The sequence below is a fragment of the Delphinus delphis genome, chromosome 16 (genome assembly GCF_949987515.2).
Source record: "Delphinus delphis chromosome 16, mDelDel1.2, whole genome shotgun sequence".
In the NCBI taxonomy this organism is placed as follows: domain Eukaryota; kingdom Metazoa; phylum Chordata; class Mammalia; order Artiodactyla; family Delphinidae; genus Delphinus; species Delphinus delphis.
Window position 1 is genome coordinate 64,126,993 of NC_082698.1, and position 17,487 is coordinate 64,144,479.

Consider the following 17,487-nt stretch of genomic DNA (forward strand, 5'->3'; position numbering starts at 1 on the left):
ATTCGGGGTCTTTTGTGTCTCCATACAAAGTTTAAGATTTTTTTGTTCTAGTTTCATAAAAAGTGCCATTGGTAATTTGATAGGGATTGCATTGAATCTGTAGATTGCTTTGGGTAGTGTAGTCATTTTCACAATATTGATTCTTCCAATCCAAGAAAATGGTATATCTCTCCATCTGTTGGTATCATCTTTAATTTCTTTCATCAGTGTCTTACAGTTTTCTGCATGCAGGTCTTTTGTCTCCCTAGGTAGGTTTATTCCTAGGTATTTTATTCTTTTTGTTGCAATGGTAAGTGGCAGTGTTTCCTTAATTTCTCTTTCAGATTTTTCATCATCAGTGTATAGGAATGCAAGAGATTTCTGTGCATTAGTTTTGTATACTGCAACTTTACCAAATTCGTTGATTAGCTCTAGTAGTTTTCTGGTGGCATCTTTAGGATTCTCTATGTATAGTATCATGTCATCTGTAAACAGTGACAGTTTTACTTCTTCTTTTCCAATTTATATTCCTTTTATTTCTTTTTCTTCTCTGATTGCCGTGCCTAGGGCTTCCAAAACTATGTTGAATAATAGTGGTGAGAGTGGAATCCTTGCCTTGTTCCTGATCTTAGAGGAAATGCTTTCAGTTTTTCACCATTGAGAATGATGTTTGCTGTGGGTTTGTCATATATGGCCCTTATTATGTTGAAGTAGGTTCCCTCTATGCCCACTTTCTGGAGAGTTTTTATCATAAATGGGTGTTGAATTTTGTCAAAAGCTTTTTCTGCATCTATTGAGATGATCATATGGTTTTTCTTCTTCAATTTGTTAATATGGTGTATCACATTGATTGATTTGCATATATTGAAGAATCCTTGCATCTCTGGGATAAATCCCACTTGATCATGGTGTATGATCCTTTTAATGTGTTGTTGGATTCTGTTTGCTAGTATTTTGTTGAGGATTTTTGCACCTGTATTCATCAGTGATATTGGTCTGTAATTTTCTTTTATTGTACTATCTTTGTCTGGTTTTGGTATCAGGGTGATGGTGGCCTCATAGAATGAGTTTGGGGTTTTCCTTCCTCTGCAATTTTTTGGAAGAGTTTGGAGAAGGTATTAAGCGAGTTCTCACAATTTATTTCAGATTTTGTTCCAGTGCAATTACTGGGGGTGGGGTGGGGAAATGACCTTCATTTTGGAGATGGCTGGTAAAGGCCAAGTACATTAATGCCACTGCATAACCCTTATTTGTACTATAACTATGGAACATTAGAGCTGGACTTAAGACTTGTTAATCACAAAGGCTGCTGACATATTTCTTAGGAACAGAGCAAGTATCATTATGGAGAAACTACTTTTTATATTCTAAATGAAATCAATAGGTATTTTGCTTTATTCAAGTACCTTGATACAGCAGTCAATAGAGAGTGTTCTCGGTAAATTCACATTAAAGAGTATGCTGTTCACAATATAGGTGTATTTTTCTGGCATGTTTAAAAACTATTTAATCTATAAACATTTATTGAATCCACCTAGAAAATTAGAAGGGTGAAAATTACCTGAAGGGTGAAGATAACCTTGATTAGAAGAAATTTAACTCTTTTGAAAAGTGTGATTATGCTAATTTTAGAGGGCTTTTAATGTGATGCCTGGATTCAGACTTTTCATGATCTGCAAGTAAATGAGTCAGGGGAAGAGAAATTAGTACTTATTGTATGCCAGATAGTTCTCAGTTACATGAAAGTGTAAGTGCTAATTTTATCTTCAAGGAAGTTTGGTATACTACTTCACCAATATCTCAGAAGAAAAGTTTCTAGATCTTAGTAATACTCAAGTAAAATGAAATTAAAAATGTAAATAATTTATAGAATATTTACTATTTTCAGGAACTATCTCATAAAGGAGACTTTTTGTACATCAAAATTATTTGCATACACTCTTGATTTTCATTATAATGGGTTTCTCCTTATAAAAAAACAGCACATTTCAAAGTTATTAAATTAAAATAACTAACCTTTTTGGATTTGATGCATAACCTTCTTGTATCTGTCACTTTGATCATGTATTACCTATTAATACAAGTAAAAAATTCCATTAAATTATATTAAAGGTTTTTTTCCTAGAATAGCATCATACTAAATATCTCATCATATTCCTTTTTTTCAGAGAGTGTTTAATTTGAAATAGTTACATGGTTTATTTTAAACATGTCATATAGTCTTTGATTATAGTGGAAAACATTCCAAAAGAATTCAATGATCTTTAAGTTCATAATGCCACCAGATAATATTATCAGTTTAGTAACCCCATTAAAAATTTTTCACCTTTCATCATTATTTATCTTCATGTTATATTCCTTTGCTTTCAAGGTTTCACAGAAATTACTTACCATCTCTGTATATAACTCAAAGTCAAAACTATGTTTTAATTTTTGGAGTAATTAGTCATAGATACTGTTATGTCACTCTGACTTCTAAATTCATTTATTCATAAATCTTTATTCTGCTCTTTTTATAGTTACCAGAGTTTTCCCCACCAAACTTGATTTATCTTTAATCTATTTTTTTTTCTCTTGGGGACAGGTAAATCACTAGGTCATTTTGCAGGGATGTTCAGCCTGGGATATATTTCAATCATTCACTTTCATTTTCTGTGTGTGATAACTTACACAGTTTCATCCCTCTGTAATAAATTCCTCCAATGGATCAGAAATAATTTTTTTCTCAGCAATTACATTTTTATGATTGCAACTGTAGGCATCTGTACTTTATCACTTTCAAGATCCAAGTTTGGCAATGCACTGCAGAAAGTCTATTTATGCAGAATTGCAATGAAAAGAATTTACATCTCTATGTTGTATACTCTCTGAAGGAGATATAAACTGCTTAAATCATGCTACAGTCATTACATAATGGAACTGTCTATAATCTTATTTGCCACAAAATATAAGTTGCTATGTGTCAGATTCATGTCGAATGTGAGCTAGAAGAATTAATTTAAAATACTTTAAGATACGAACAATAACAAGCTCCTTATAATGTTATCTCCTATGAGATAGAAGATCTTTTTTGGGGCGAAGATTCAAATATATTTTCTGATGTAAATATATCCCATGTTTTCAAGTGGTGAATATAGAGTTAGATCAATAGTAATAAACATTATTCCTCTGGCTCCCACCTCTAACTCTTATAGGACCTCTTAGCCTTTTCAAGGTTTCTACTTCGATAGTGTTTCACATCTATTTCTTGGAGTCCCTTAGGAATGGTTTTTATGTACTCTATAATACTCATTGGGTCAAGTTGAAGAGTATCTGCTCAACTTTTTATCAGTCAGCATAAGCTAGGCTATGCTGTGATAAGACAACTTCCAAATCTCTGAGGCTTAACAAAAGTTCGTTTCCTGCTCAAGCTACATTTTTTTCCCTCATTTCTTAAGGGATGCCTCCCCTTTATTTTATTTTATTTTTTAGCATCTTTATTGGAGTATAATTTCTTTACAATGGTGTGTTAGTTTCTGCTGTATAACAAATTAAATCAGCTATATGTATACATATATCCCCAAATCCCCTCCCTCTTGCATCTCCCTCCCACCTTCCCTATCCCACCCCTCTGCGTGGTCACAAAGCACCGAGCTGATCTTCCTGTGCGATGTGGCTGCTTCTGACTAGCTATCTATTTTACATTTGGTAGTGTATATATGTCAATGCTACTTTCTCAGTTCGTCCCAGCTTACCCTTCCCCGTCCCTGTATCCTCAAGTCCATTCTCTACGTCTGCATCTTTATTCCTGTCCTGCCCCTAGGTTTGTCAAAACCATTATTTTTGTTGTTTTTTAGATTCCATATATATGTGTTAGGATACAGTATTTGTTTTTTTCTTTCTGACTTACTTCACTCTGTATGACAGACTCTAGGTCCATCCACCTCACTACAAATAATTCAGTTTCATTTCTTTTTATGGCTAATATTCCATTGTATATATGTGCCACATCTTCTTTATCCATTCATCTGTCGATGGACACTTAGGTTGCTTCCTGGCTATTGTAAATAGTGCTGCAATGAACATTGTGGTACTTGTCTCTTTTTGAATTATGGTTTTCTCAGGGTATATGCCCAATAGTGGGATTGTCAAGCTACATTTTTTTTTTTTTTTTTTTTGCGGTACGCGGGCCTCTCACTGCTGCGGCCTCTCCCGTTGTGGAGCACAGGCTCCGGACGCGCAGGCTCAGCGGCCATGGCTCATGGGCCCAGCCGCTCTGTGGCACATGGGATCTTCCCGGACCAGGGCACAAACCCGTGTCCCCTGCATCGGCAGGTGGACTCTCAACCACTGCGCCACCAGGGAAGCCCCAAGCTACATTTTTAATGTGAGTTGGCTGGGGGTCTCTGCTTTAATACAGGCACTCAGGGACCCAGGCTAATGTAGATTCCATCTCAATATTTATTTCCACTATGGTTACAACAGGGAAAGAGAACATTATGAATCTTGCAAGGGGTCCTAAAATGTCCACCTGGATATGACATATGTCAGTTCCACTCACATTGCTTTTGTCAGAGAAAGTTATGTGGTCAGTGGGGATGCTAGGTGTGTGATCTTGCCCTGTGCCCAGGAGAATGGGAATATTTGTGAACAGCCCTAAAAACTATTATCTTTCCATTGTCTCCTTTTTAAGGGTTCCTTGTTTGTTAACTTTGCATCTAATGACTAGTCACCTTTCCACCCTGATCACAGCTGACTTTATCAGGATGGGCAACTGTCTTATTGACAATTATAGGTTGACAAGAAGCCTGTGAGGCAATCTGTCATGAGAGCTCTGCCTCTGGGGGATGATGGTGAATTGATCCAATTGCCATCCTCTCTTTGGGGAATTGACTTCGGGGAGAGTTATGCAGTTACCTACCGTTAAACAATTATATCATGTGCAAAGCTGAAAGACACACAGAAAGAAATAGAGACATGGAGGAAAGTTCTATTGGAGCAGTTTTCAAGTTTAGATCCACAAACTCCTGCTGTTGAGGGGCAGTAAGATTACCTAGTTACCATGGTTTTAATTGGATCTTTCCAATTTCTAAACCACAAACTAGTCTCAGAATAATACTCTAGCCTCTGTGGGGCCTCACAGTTTCCAGTTCCCTTGAGCATGGGCCGTGGTAGGCCCGATGCCTGTCTTCCTTATGTCATCAGATTCCCTGGCCTCCAGTCTCCTCAGTGACTGAAAGTTCAAAAGAAGTTCTGTTAGTAGCAGCAAGCCAGGGTTCTTATAATTGCCCTCACTTACTTATGCTAGAATGGAGATTTTCCTTCAAAGCTTCTCTGCTGCTCTTCTCTTCATCTCCAATTTTTGGAGTCTCTGAGATTTGACTCACCAGTGCCCCCAAAGCAGTCTATCCACCATGTTTTTCCATTTTGGCTGGTTGCATCTTATTGATGTGTGGGAGGTAACTGCCAATGATACCCATTTTAAGACTAGAAATGTACATGCCAAGGTCCCAATGCCTCTAAAGCTTCGAATCCTCAAGGTAGCAGAACTGGGCTCCTTCATAAGAGGGGAGAATACCTCTCTTCAAGGTAGCAGAACTGGGCTCCTTCATAAGAGGGGAGAATACCTCTCTTCCTAACTGTGCTTCACTCTGTCATCTGGGTCCCAATGAATCATGTACCTAGAATCACATAAAGTTGCTTATGAGAACAACCCCTTTCGGCTTTTCCCCTAATCTCCTTCCTCTCCTTGTCCAAGTGTCTGGATGGAAACTGTTAATCCTTAGTCCTCTCAGCGCCATGTCCTTCTTTTCTCCCTGACTCCTATGCAGAACCTCTCTGCCATACTGCACTCTCAGCATAATTTCTTTCTCCTCTCTTTTAGCCAAGGGAAAAAAAAAATAGATGCCTTGATGCCCAAAGGGTTCATTTCTACAGAGAGATCTGATTGACTTCCGGGTAGCAGGGAGAGGACCTGCTTTGGCTTCTTAACCTCCTAGAATATAATTTCCTTTGTTTCTTTCAGAAAATAATTCAGGTTTCATTTGTTTGTGGTTGATTTCTGTCATTTTTATAGGTCATTTTGAATGAGCATGATGCCATTTACTTATATTTCTTTGGTTTTATCTCCAAGCTTCTTTTTTTCATCCTTGCTGTTTTTTCTATCAATAGAATTTATGTCAGAATTAATCTTGAAGCTTCCAAGAAAATCTCAAAGACAAGTCTGCACACATATAGTGTTCTTGTAGATTATAATCAAATATTGGAGTTTTGACTATAATCTTAAAAAGTAATCTTGAAAGTTAGTAAAGTAAATGTCTTTTAACTACTTATATGTCCAAGGCTTAATAAGTATAAAGATGTTATTTTTACAGTAGGATGAAGAAATAAACTTAATTCTGCCTCTCTAATGCTTTAAAGTTTAAGGTGATTCAGTATAGTTGATTCTAATAAAGTGAATTATTCAATTTCTGCATTCCTTTACTGCTAGAAAACTGCTCCCATGGGAAAGTTGTTAAGCTATAGTATTCCTTGAGAAACAAATAGTTGAGAAAAAGGAAGCCACTTCTTAAATTAAAATAAAGATAAGAAAATCTGGTAGCTATTTGATTAAAATAGCACAAGTCCATTGGGAGTGTGTATGGTGAACATACAAGGGATGCCCCCACCACCAGAACGTGATAGCTTTGAACTTAGCTATGGGCAGATGTCAGTCGCGGAACATGCTTCACCTCTTCTTAGCTTGCTTCCTAGGCCTTTTATTCTATCAGACTCTTTTTTTTTTTTTTTTTACTTACTCCAATGTTGTTGCCCTGTTGTTCTGGGTTCTCTGATCACCTCTGATCCACTTCACTTCTGTGAATACTTTTTTTTGAACCTTTTCCTCCACAGATTCAGATTGATCCCACAGATATCCACTTCTAGGTTAGCTGTGGAATTAGATCTTTCATTTATTAACTGATTCTGCAGGCAGAATCAGGCTTGATTTGTGACCCAAGGTATGATCTACCCTGGAGAATGTTTCATGAGCACTTGAGAAGAAAGTGTATTCTGTTGTTTTTGGATGGAATATCCTATTAATATCAATTAAGTCCATCTTGTTTAATGTATCATTTAAAGCTGTGTTTCCTTAGTTATTTTCATTTTGGATGATCTGTCCATTGGTGAAAGTGGGGTGTTAAAGTCCCCTACTATGATTTTGTTACTGTCTATTTCCCCTTTTATGGCTGTTAGCATTTGCCTTATGTATTGAGGTGCTCCTATGTTGGGCTCATAGATATTTACAATTGTTATATCTTCTTCTTGGATTGACCCCTTGATCATTATGTAGTGCCATTTTTTGTCTCTTGTAATAGTCTTTATTTTAAAGTCTATTTTTTCGGATACAAGAATTGCTACTCCAGCTTTCTTTTGATTTCCATTTGCATGGAATATCTTTTTCCATCCCCTCACTTTCAGTCTGTATGTGTCCCTAGGTCTGAAGTGGGTCTCTTGTAGAGAGCGTATATATGGGTCTTGTTTTTGTATCCTTTCAGCCAGTCTATGTCTTTTGGTGGGAGCATTTAATCCATTTACATTTAAGGTAATTATCGATATGTATTTTCCAATACCATTTTCTTAATTGTTTTGGGTTTGTTATTGTAGGTCTTTTCCTTCTCTTGTGTTTCTTGCCTAGAGAAGTTCCTTTAGCATTTGTTGTAAAGCTGGTTCGGTGGTGCTGAACTCTCTCAGCTTTTGTTTGTCTATAAGGGTTTTAATTTCTTCATCAAATGTGAATGAGATCCTTGCTGGGTAGAGTAATCTTGGTTGTAGGTTTTTCTCCTTCATCACTTTAAATATGTCCTGCCACTCCCTTCTGGCTTGCAGAGTTTCTGCTGAAAAATCAGCTGTTAACCTTATGGAGATTCCCTTGTGTGTTTTTTGTTGTTTTTCCTTTGCTGCTTTTAATATATTTTTTTAAATTTAATTTTTGATAGTTTGATTATTATGTGTCTTAGCGTGTTTCTCCTTGGATTTATCCTGTATGGGACTCTCTGTGCTTCCTGGACTTGATTGACTATATCCTTTCCCATATTAGGGAAGTTTTCAACTATAATCTCTTCAAATATTTTCTTAGTCCCCCTTTTTTTTTTTCTATTCTTCTTCTGGGACCCCTGTAATTCGAATGTTGGTGCGTTTAATGTTGTTCCAGAGGCCTCTGAGACTGTCCTCAATTCTTTTCATTCTTTTCTCTTTATTCTTCTCTGCAGTAGTTATTTCCACTATTTTATCTTCCAGGTCACTTATCCATTCTTCTGCCACAGTTATTCTGCTATTGATTGTTTCTAGAGAATTTTTAGTTTTATTTATTGTGTTGTTCATCATTGTTTGCTGTTTAGTTCTTTTTGGTCCTTGTTAAACGTTTCTTGTATTTTCTCCATTTGATAACCTAGATTTTGTATCCTGTTTACTATTGTTACTCTGAATTTTTATTTAGGTAGACTGCCTATTTCCTCTTCAATTTTTTGGTCTGGTGGGTTTTTACCTTGCTCCTTCTTCTACTGTGTAATTCTATGTCTTCTCATTTTGTTTAACTTACTGTGTTTGGGGTCTCTTTTTCGCAGGCTGCATGTTTGTAGTTCCCGTTGTTTTTGGTGTCTGCCTGCAGTGGGTAAGGTTTGTTCAGTGGCTTGTGTATGCTTCCTGGTGGAGGGGACTCGTGCTTGTGTTCTGGTGGATGAAGCTGGATCTTGTCTTTCTTTTGGGCAGTGCTGCATCTGGTGTTGTGTTTTGGGGTGTCTGTGACCTTAGTATGATTTTAGGCAGCCTCTCTGCTAATGCGTGGGGTTCTGTTCCTCTTTTGCTAGTTGTTTTGCATAGGATGTCCAGCACTGTAGCTTGCTGGTCGTTGAGTGGTGCTGGGTCTTAGCGTTGAGATGGAGATCTCTGGGAGAGCTTTCGCTGTTTGATATTACATGGGGCCAGGAGGTTTCTGCTGGACCAATGTCCTGAACTTGGCTTTCCCACCTCAGAGGCTCAGGCCTGACAGCAGGCCGGAGCACCAAGACCCTGTCAACCACATGGCTCAGAAGAAAAGGGAGAAAAGAAAGAAAGAAAGAAAAAAATAATAATATAAAATAAAGTTATTAAAATAAAAAAATATTAAAATTAAGAAATTAAAGAGTAATAAAAGAAAGAAAGAAGAGAGCAACCAAACCTATGAACAAATCCACCAATGATAACAAGCGCTAAAAACTATACTGAAAACAAAAAAAAACAAAAAACGGACAGAACCCAGGACAAATGGTAAAAGCAAAGCTATACAGACAAAATCACAGAAAGAAGCATACCCATAGATACTCACAAAAAGAGAAAAAGGAAAAGGGCAACTAAATCAATAAACAAATCTACCAATGATAATAAGCTCTAAATACTAAACGTAGATAAAGATAAAACCAAAAACAAAGTAGATGCAGAAAGCAAACCCCAAGTCTACAGTTGCTCCCAAGGTCCACCGCCTCAATTTTGGGATGATTCCTTGTCTATTCAGGTATTCCAGACATGCAAGCTACATCAAGTTGATTGTGGAGATTTAATCTGCTGCTTCTGAGGCTGGTGGGAGAAATTTCCCTTTCTCTTCTTTGTTCGCACAGCTCCTGGGGTTCAGCTTTGGATTTGGCCCAGCCTCTGCATGTAGGGTGCCTGAGGGCATCTGTTCCCTGCCTTTTGGGAAGTCTGAGGTCTTCTGCCAGCGTTCAGTAGGTGTTCTGTAGGAGTTGTTCCACATGTGGATGTATTTTTGGGGAGGAAGGTGATCTCCGCGTCTTATTCTTTCACCATCTTGAAGGTCCCCCAGCAACAAAGCTTTTAAAGAGACAATATAAAGAACCTGGAGAGGAGGATAAGAGAGAGGGAGTAGCCCAGATGACCTCTGGGTTTCTGCCTTAGGCTAGAGGTGTCAGTGCCTGAGGTAAGAAACAAATGAAAGAAAGGCAGGTTGGTGGAAGAAGGTTTCCACTTTGGGTATGCTGTGTGAAGTGTCTATTGCCTATTAAATTGAATATTAACTCTTTCCTTGACTTTCAGCACTTTTTGTATTTAAGCTACCACCTACTTCCTAGACTGATTTGTGAACCAATTTCCTGTTTTTACCCCGTAGTCTGCCAAACTTGACTGTCTGCTACTCTCAGACAAAAATAATTTCCATCTCTTCCCCTTTGTACATTGTCCCCTTCACCTGGCTCGCCTTCCCCTCTATCTGTCATGCCAGAAAACCATCTGTCTTTAATGGCTCTTTTTGGAAGCCCTGCTTAATCCTTGTGAATGTTTATCATCTCTTCAGCACTTCTTTTTACTTATAAGTTTAAGCAGTTATTCTGCCTTTTATATTGCAGCTAGTTGTGTACCCTTCATATTCACCATACTGAAGCTTCTTTATCTTTATTTTCTAAATGGCTAGGATATTGCTTTGAACATAATATGTGCTCAATAAATGTTTATTGGCTTAAAAGGAAATAAAAGAAAATTGTATTTGGTTTTGGGGGAGTGCTGAATGTTAATCGAAGGATATGTATTTTCTGGATTCTTAACATTTCAGTCTTTCCCAGTACTTTTGTTAACACAGTGAAAGTTGCTTTTGTAGGAAATAAGGAACAGTTGAAATTATCAATGACTTGAAGAAGGGTCTTTTGGACAACTTAATTTTCGGTATGTTTGGAGCAACTAGGGAAGCACACTTGAATTAGGAAAGATTAGAAAGCCCTTTTATTTTTTGTTACTCTAAATTTCAATATATAAATATTACATACTCTTAAAATACATCTGGTTTTATGGAATTGTACATGTGCAGAATGAATAAAGTAGGGAATTTCTTCTTTTTATATTACTCAAAGCCTCTAATTTAGGACTACTTCAGTGGGGAGCTCATTCTGTATCTATGATGAAGCCTAATACAGATTTATAGACTGAAGAAAAGTGAATAAACCCAAGTTCTTTAAGAGATGCACACCTGAAGTCAAAGATTATCCATATTAGAGGGACCCCCTAAGGTCTGATAAAGAGGGAAAGGGATCAGTTGTGCACAGTGATAAAAGAAAGGCTAGCAAGATGTGGGCTTGGAGCCTATATTAGAATAATCTTTGCTGTAAATTCCAACTAAAATTTTTGTATTTGTAAAAATATAACTGATTTTGTATTGAAAAAAGAAATATGAATTACTTTACAAAATAACTTCAGGGCTAATTTTACTGTTTGCTGGTATTCCTTGAAGAGATGAGAGACTTTTTCAAATAACATAGGCACCCTCCAACCCTTGGTGAGAATCATCTACTTTCAGTAGTCACAATCACCTATGGGAGTCAGTTAGATCCCCATAGGTGATTTGGGGTAAAAAAAAGTTTTAGCTTTCTTTTTTTCCCCTCCAGGCTTACCAAGCCATATTTACTTTCTGAAATAAAATGAATCATTGAAAGCATCATGACTTTAGTTTAATCAATATTAAATAACTATTGTATGTTGGGGTATATAAAAAGAAGACAGCTTAAACTTGAACAAGTTGCAATTGCATTTTTTTTTGATGGAAGCACAATGTTCTTATACAATGTTCTTTTCACATTTCTTACTTCTCTGGCATTTATTATAAGGAACGAAGCATTTCTGGAATGCTCATTTTAATTTCAAAGCTCAGGCTATTCTATGGAAAACATTTGGTGCTTGGAGGATCTAAAGAACAATAGAGGAATGTTCAGTGGGAAGCGTCATGAATTGTGGCACTTAAAATAAATTCTGAAGGAAGATTTTAGACAATGATACTTATTGTTCGTTTTAGACAAAGGTTTTAAACAAGGTGCTATAATTTGTCTTTATCTGGGCAAGTATCTTTTAACTCTTGATATATAAATTAGATTGATAATAGCGAGATATTCATCTTTTGGAATATGTGAAAACCCATGTAATAAATCAGACTTATTATCATCTTTACATAATGCATGATAAAGACACATGGCCCTACTTGACTGCTTGTAAAGCACATAGAATGTGCTTTGTTAATTGACTTCATCACATTTAGCACAGGGGACCCTAAGAGCAAGATATGGGTAGACCCAGAGAGAACATCTTTGACAAGGTTTCCATGGGGAATGGACTAGAAAACACACATTAAATGGCATCCAAATTTTGTGTCATGTTATGCATCTTACAAAACACTTTATATTATTTAAACTTCATATAATCTTATAGGATAATGTGGTTATTCTCATTTTCCAAGAAAGGAAATAAAGGCTTGCTACAAGGAACTCCAATCTGGGTTGTGAATATGGGAATAAAGCGAATTAGAATAAAGAAGAGGGTCTTTTGGACAGGGGAAGGGAATAGCAGAGCAGACAAAAACAATTTTCATCCACATATTTCCCCCATAGCTTGTAAGTTCTTTCTCAGTTCCTGGCTAAGAACTGGGTCCAGATAACCAAATAAACAAATACTTAATGCTCCATTAATAATAAACAAGCAAAATCGCCAGGGACTGCAGAGCAGGAAGGATTATGTATAGTCTGTTGTCAAAGACGTGATGCATATTTGTTAAAAGCCTCGGCTATTTGATGACATGCACCAGCCTAGCTTTCAATAAGACTTTCAGGTCTTCTATTTTAAATACTGGATAAAAGGTTTTTTTCTTTCTTCCTCTGCAATGGGGATCTTCCAGGTTTGCTTATGAAAATGTAAACCAAATTTTTTTCTTGGAATTCAAGGTTTAATTAAGAAATGGATATTTTTCACAATGTAATTTTGTATAAGGTTTTGTTTCCAAATATAAGTGCTTAATTTCTATCTCCAAACAATGCTCTTATTATGAGATTATTCTTTTAATTTTTTAAATAAAAATTTATTTATTTTTGGCTGTGTTGGGTCTTCATTGCTGTGAGTGGGCTTTCTCTAGTCGTGGCAAGTGGGGGCTACTCTTTGTTGCGGTGCACGGGCTTCTCATTGCAGTGGCTTCTCTTGTTGTGGAGCACGGGCTTTACGCGCGTGGGCTTCAGTAATTGTGGCACGCAGACTCAGTAGTTTTGACCCGTGGGCTCTAGAGTGCAGGTTCAGTAGTTGTGGCACACAGGCTTAGGTGCTCCGTGGCATGTGGGATATTTCCAGACCAGGGCTTGAACCCATGTCCCCTGCATTGGCAGGCGGATTCTTAATGACTGTACCACCAGGGAAGTCCCATGAGTTTATTCTTATTTTAAACAAATTTACAGAAGTAATACATGCTCATTATTAACATATTCAGGCAATTCAAAATATAGACATCAAAACGTCCCTCTGTTCAACTACCCCATTCATTAAGCCATTAATACAAGAAATATTTATTGAACAACTACTTTGTGATTGTTCGAGTGAGGGAGAACAAACCACATTTCCTGTTTTCATGGAGTTTACATTTTAGTATTAGAAGGATGCCATAAACATACATGAACAAATAAAAAATGTCAGGCTCTATAAATGTTCTGAAGAATTATAACGTGTAGTGAGGGGACAGAGTGGGAGAGGGTGGGGATTGGGGTGGTCAGGGAAGGCCTCTTGATAGGGTACTTTGAGGAGGACTTGATTGCTTGAGAGGCCAACTGATTTGGAGGGAGTGTGGGAGACAGGTAAAAGAGTTTACAAAGGGCCAGAATGTAGATCATAGTAACGATTTGGGTTTTGTCCTTCTGAAGTAACCACTGTTTTACACGTTTCAGAGTGGTTCTGCACCCCCCGCCCCAACATTAGTAATCTCTATTCTTAACCTACATATATTAATACTTATTGACTTAATTATAATTATTTTTGCCTCCCTCTTAATATAGATTGCTGGCTACAAAGTGATATAAATAATCATTTGCTATATGTATATCAAATAATATATATTGAGTATTGTGTATTTTGCATTGGTCCAATAGTAAAACTTGGTGAGATTCAATCTCTATCTCTCCTTCCTCCCTCCCCTCCTCACTCCCCCGTCCCTCCCTTCCTTCCTGTCTTTAGTTAGGAACTCTGTGGTCGCTGGTAATACTGCTCTTGGTGCCTTGACCTGACTTTTGGGAATGTACCAGTAGTGTTGGGAATGAATCATGTTATTAAGAAATACTTCCTTTTGTTTTGGGCTATGATATCCCAGGGCTGTGTTCCTCTCACAATTTGTCTAATGAGAGACTTGTATTTTTCCAATTTTAGGTTACTACACTTGTAAATTGTCCCCAGAATCCTTCCAACAGGAAAAAAGGACGTTCTAAAAGAGCCAGAGTCCTTCTAGCTTCTGTGGAGGAAGCAACTTGGAATTTATTAGACAAGGGAGAGAAGATTGCTCAAGAAGCCACAGTTTTAAAGGAAGAACTTACTGGGGCACTTGAGGACGTTCGCAAAGAAAGTGAGTACTCTGGTCCTCTGCTCAGGAGCAGACCACTCCTGATGTTAGTTACCGAATTAGATTTGAGTGTTGTGTTCTAGTTGACTTGAGTTTAGTTAGTCTTTTGTAGAGCTCTGAGGAGCTAGCTGTTGGAAGCAGAGTGGCTCTTTAGGCAGCTCCAAAACTCAGACCCCCCTCCTGGTTCTTCCTTTAGTTGTTCAGTTCCCCTCATGCCATAGTTTATCCATAATAAACAAAGAGAAATGTACAATTTTTGTCATAAAATGAGAAGTGACTAATGAGGCTGAAGACATATTTTCCCATACGTAAACAAAATATAAAGTTCCTTGTAAACAGTTGGAGATGGAAGTTTCAGAACTGGCCACCTCAGAGGTACATTTTTTATTTTTTCATTATTCTGGAGGTTTAGATTTCCTAAACATAAAAATTGTTTTGCATAAACTATGTATAACTCATGTTGCTGCTATGTTAGCATTACATAATAAGGGGAAATGTAGTGGGGAGGGATAAATCAGGACTTGGGATGAACATACACACACTACTATGTATAAGATAGATAACCAACAAAGACCTACTATATAGCATAGGGAACTCTACTCAATATTCTGTGACAACCTATATAAGAAAAGAATCTAAAAAAGAATGAATATATGCATATGTATAACTGAATCATTTTGCTGTTCACCTGAAACTAACACAACATTGTAAATCAACTACAGTCCAAAAAAAAAAACCACACACACAAAAATATTACATAATAAAAGTGTATATTTCACCTTTTGATATCTTGAACAGTTTTATTATAATGAATGTCTCATTTGAAGGCTATTTTATAAAGAACTGCACAATATTCTTTAGTTAATGGAATGATTTTATATACCAGCTTGCTGCTAGGAACTATTTTGAGAGGATAAGGAAGCAAATTTTCCTGTTCAGCTTTGTAAAAGAGACTGCGGGGTGTTCAAAATTTTCCTCTCCCCATCCCAAACATAACTTTAAGAAAATCAGGAAATTTTTGCTAATTAACTAGTTAAAATGAATATACTAGCCACAATAAACTTTACGTCAAATACAGCGGAGTTTTTTGCTATAGTTATATATGATTTATATATTAAAGGGATTCTTTGGACAATATATAGAAAACAATAATGCCTAAGATATTTTGAAATAAATTCATCATTCCTCCCTGCTCCCTACCACCTCAGACCCACTCTTTCTCCTATCTTCTCTGCTTTGGTACCACCATCCACTTAGTTACCAAGTCAGTTAGACTCTTCATTTTTATTCTACCCTCTCTTCCAATTAGCCTCCAAGTTCAACAAATTCTATCTCCTTTTGTTTCTCAGATCTGTTCTCTCATCTCCATTCCTAATGTTGCCTTCTGAATTCTGGATTACTGCCTTAGCCTTGTCCTATACCAAAGCCAAACATGTTTTTTAAAAATGAAAATATACTCATTTTACTTCCCTGCTTAAAATCATTTTAGTAACCTTTGAAGGATTAGGGGACTGTCTTTCTGGATAAAGTTCAAACTTTTAAACCACAACATTCCATGATTTGGCTTCTACTATCCTCTCCCTTCTCATTTCCTGATTCTGTTCCCCTCTCAAACTTTCTTCCAAGTAAGGACTCATAGCATCTTGAATGGTACATGTTGCTTTATGCTTCTGTGCCTGTTACCAGCGATTCCCTTCACCTGGATTGCCCTTTTCACTCAGCCAATTCTTACGTAGCAAAACTCAGCCCAGGTCATCTTTCACAGGAAGTGTTTACTGACACCTTGATGCTGATATAGATGCCCTTCTTCTATGTCCTGACAGACTAGGCATCCCTCTTTCATAGCACTTACCACCCCACACACCAGACATTGATTATTTGTTCAATAAATGTAGACTCAATTTCTTGCATTTTTTTTTGGCCACACCACGTGGCATGTGGGATCTTTGTTCCCCGAAAAGGGATTGAACCCATGCTCCCTGCAGTGGAAGTGTAGAGTCTTAACCACCGGCCGGCCAGGGAAGTCCCTAGACTCAGTTTCTTCAAGGTGGCAAGCACCAAGTCTATTTGATTAGCAATGCCTGACATATACCAGACACCTGATAAATGTTTATTAAATAAAAAAGGAATCTAAGCATCATTTTATCATTTTATATTATAAACATTTATAATAGTTTTATCTTTTCTTTTATGAAAAATTATCTCTCATGGTTCCTTTGCTAAGTCTTTGGAAGGAATATGAACCCTGTTTGGTACTGCTTCTCTCAGAGAGTGTGATCTATTTGACAATACAGTTTCCACAAGTCACGTGGCAATAAATTTGTAAGCCATTGGTCTTTCTTCGAAGGGAACAATAATTGTAATAATTGTCAAGAAATGGTATTTGCTTGTTTTAAAAGAAGTAATCAACACTTTTAGCTCAATAAAAGTAAATTATTTTAAGGAAAAGTTCTAAAAGAGAAGTCTTTGGATTCTAGGATTATGCAGTGTGTCCTTCACTATGTTCTGTTATAATGTGTGAAATACATATATATGGCATATGCTGTATACACAACAAATACATTTGGTTAAAGATCACCAAGTGCTTTATACTCTGAATCTTTTTGACAAGCTGCCCAATTGAGCTACTGCCACTAGAGTGTAGGAAGAAAGCAGTGAAATGGCAAGTGGTTCTGGAATTTGGGGAATGGCCAATGCTTATCCTATGGTTAGCAGAGATGGTGACAGTAAGAGCACTGTTCTCTAAAACTTGGAAGGAATTTTAGCTCAGTGGTGGAGTTGAAGTATCAGGAGAATGAGTTCTGATCCAGGCAATTCTGTATGATACTGGAAACATATTTTAAAATTTTCCTGCTTTCATTCTTTTTTTTTCTTTTTTTTTAAGGGCTTTGTCGAGTGGTATAATGTGAAGGACTAGTAAAGAGCAAATGATAAGTTTAATGCATTTGAAAAAGTGAAAAATATTGGAAGTAGATGATATTTTTTCTATATATATATTGACTTATTTTCAAGAAGAAGAATTTTGAGAGTAATTTAGAATTTTTTTTCTAATAAAAATATAGTGTAATTTATATAGCCTTATTATAGGATTCTCTTTTATTCTGTTTTACTGCCTTTACTGGCTTTAGAGAGTCAAAGTGTTAAATAAAATGGGC

At 36.8% G+C, this 17,487-nt stretch overlaps 1 protein-coding gene across 1 annotated transcript in view; it reads left to right on the forward strand.

Moving 5' to 3' along the window:
• CTNNA3 (catenin alpha 3) overlaps nucleotides 1-17,487 on the forward strand; it is a 1,614,209-nt gene that overhangs the window by 48,301 nt on the left and 1,548,421 nt on the right. The window contains exon 3 of the mRNA XM_060034928.1: nucleotides 14,143-14,335. Coding sequence (XP_059890911.1) covers nucleotides 14,143-14,335 — 193 coding nt within the window. The remainder of the gene's footprint in view (nucleotides 1-14,142; nucleotides 14,336-17,487) is intronic.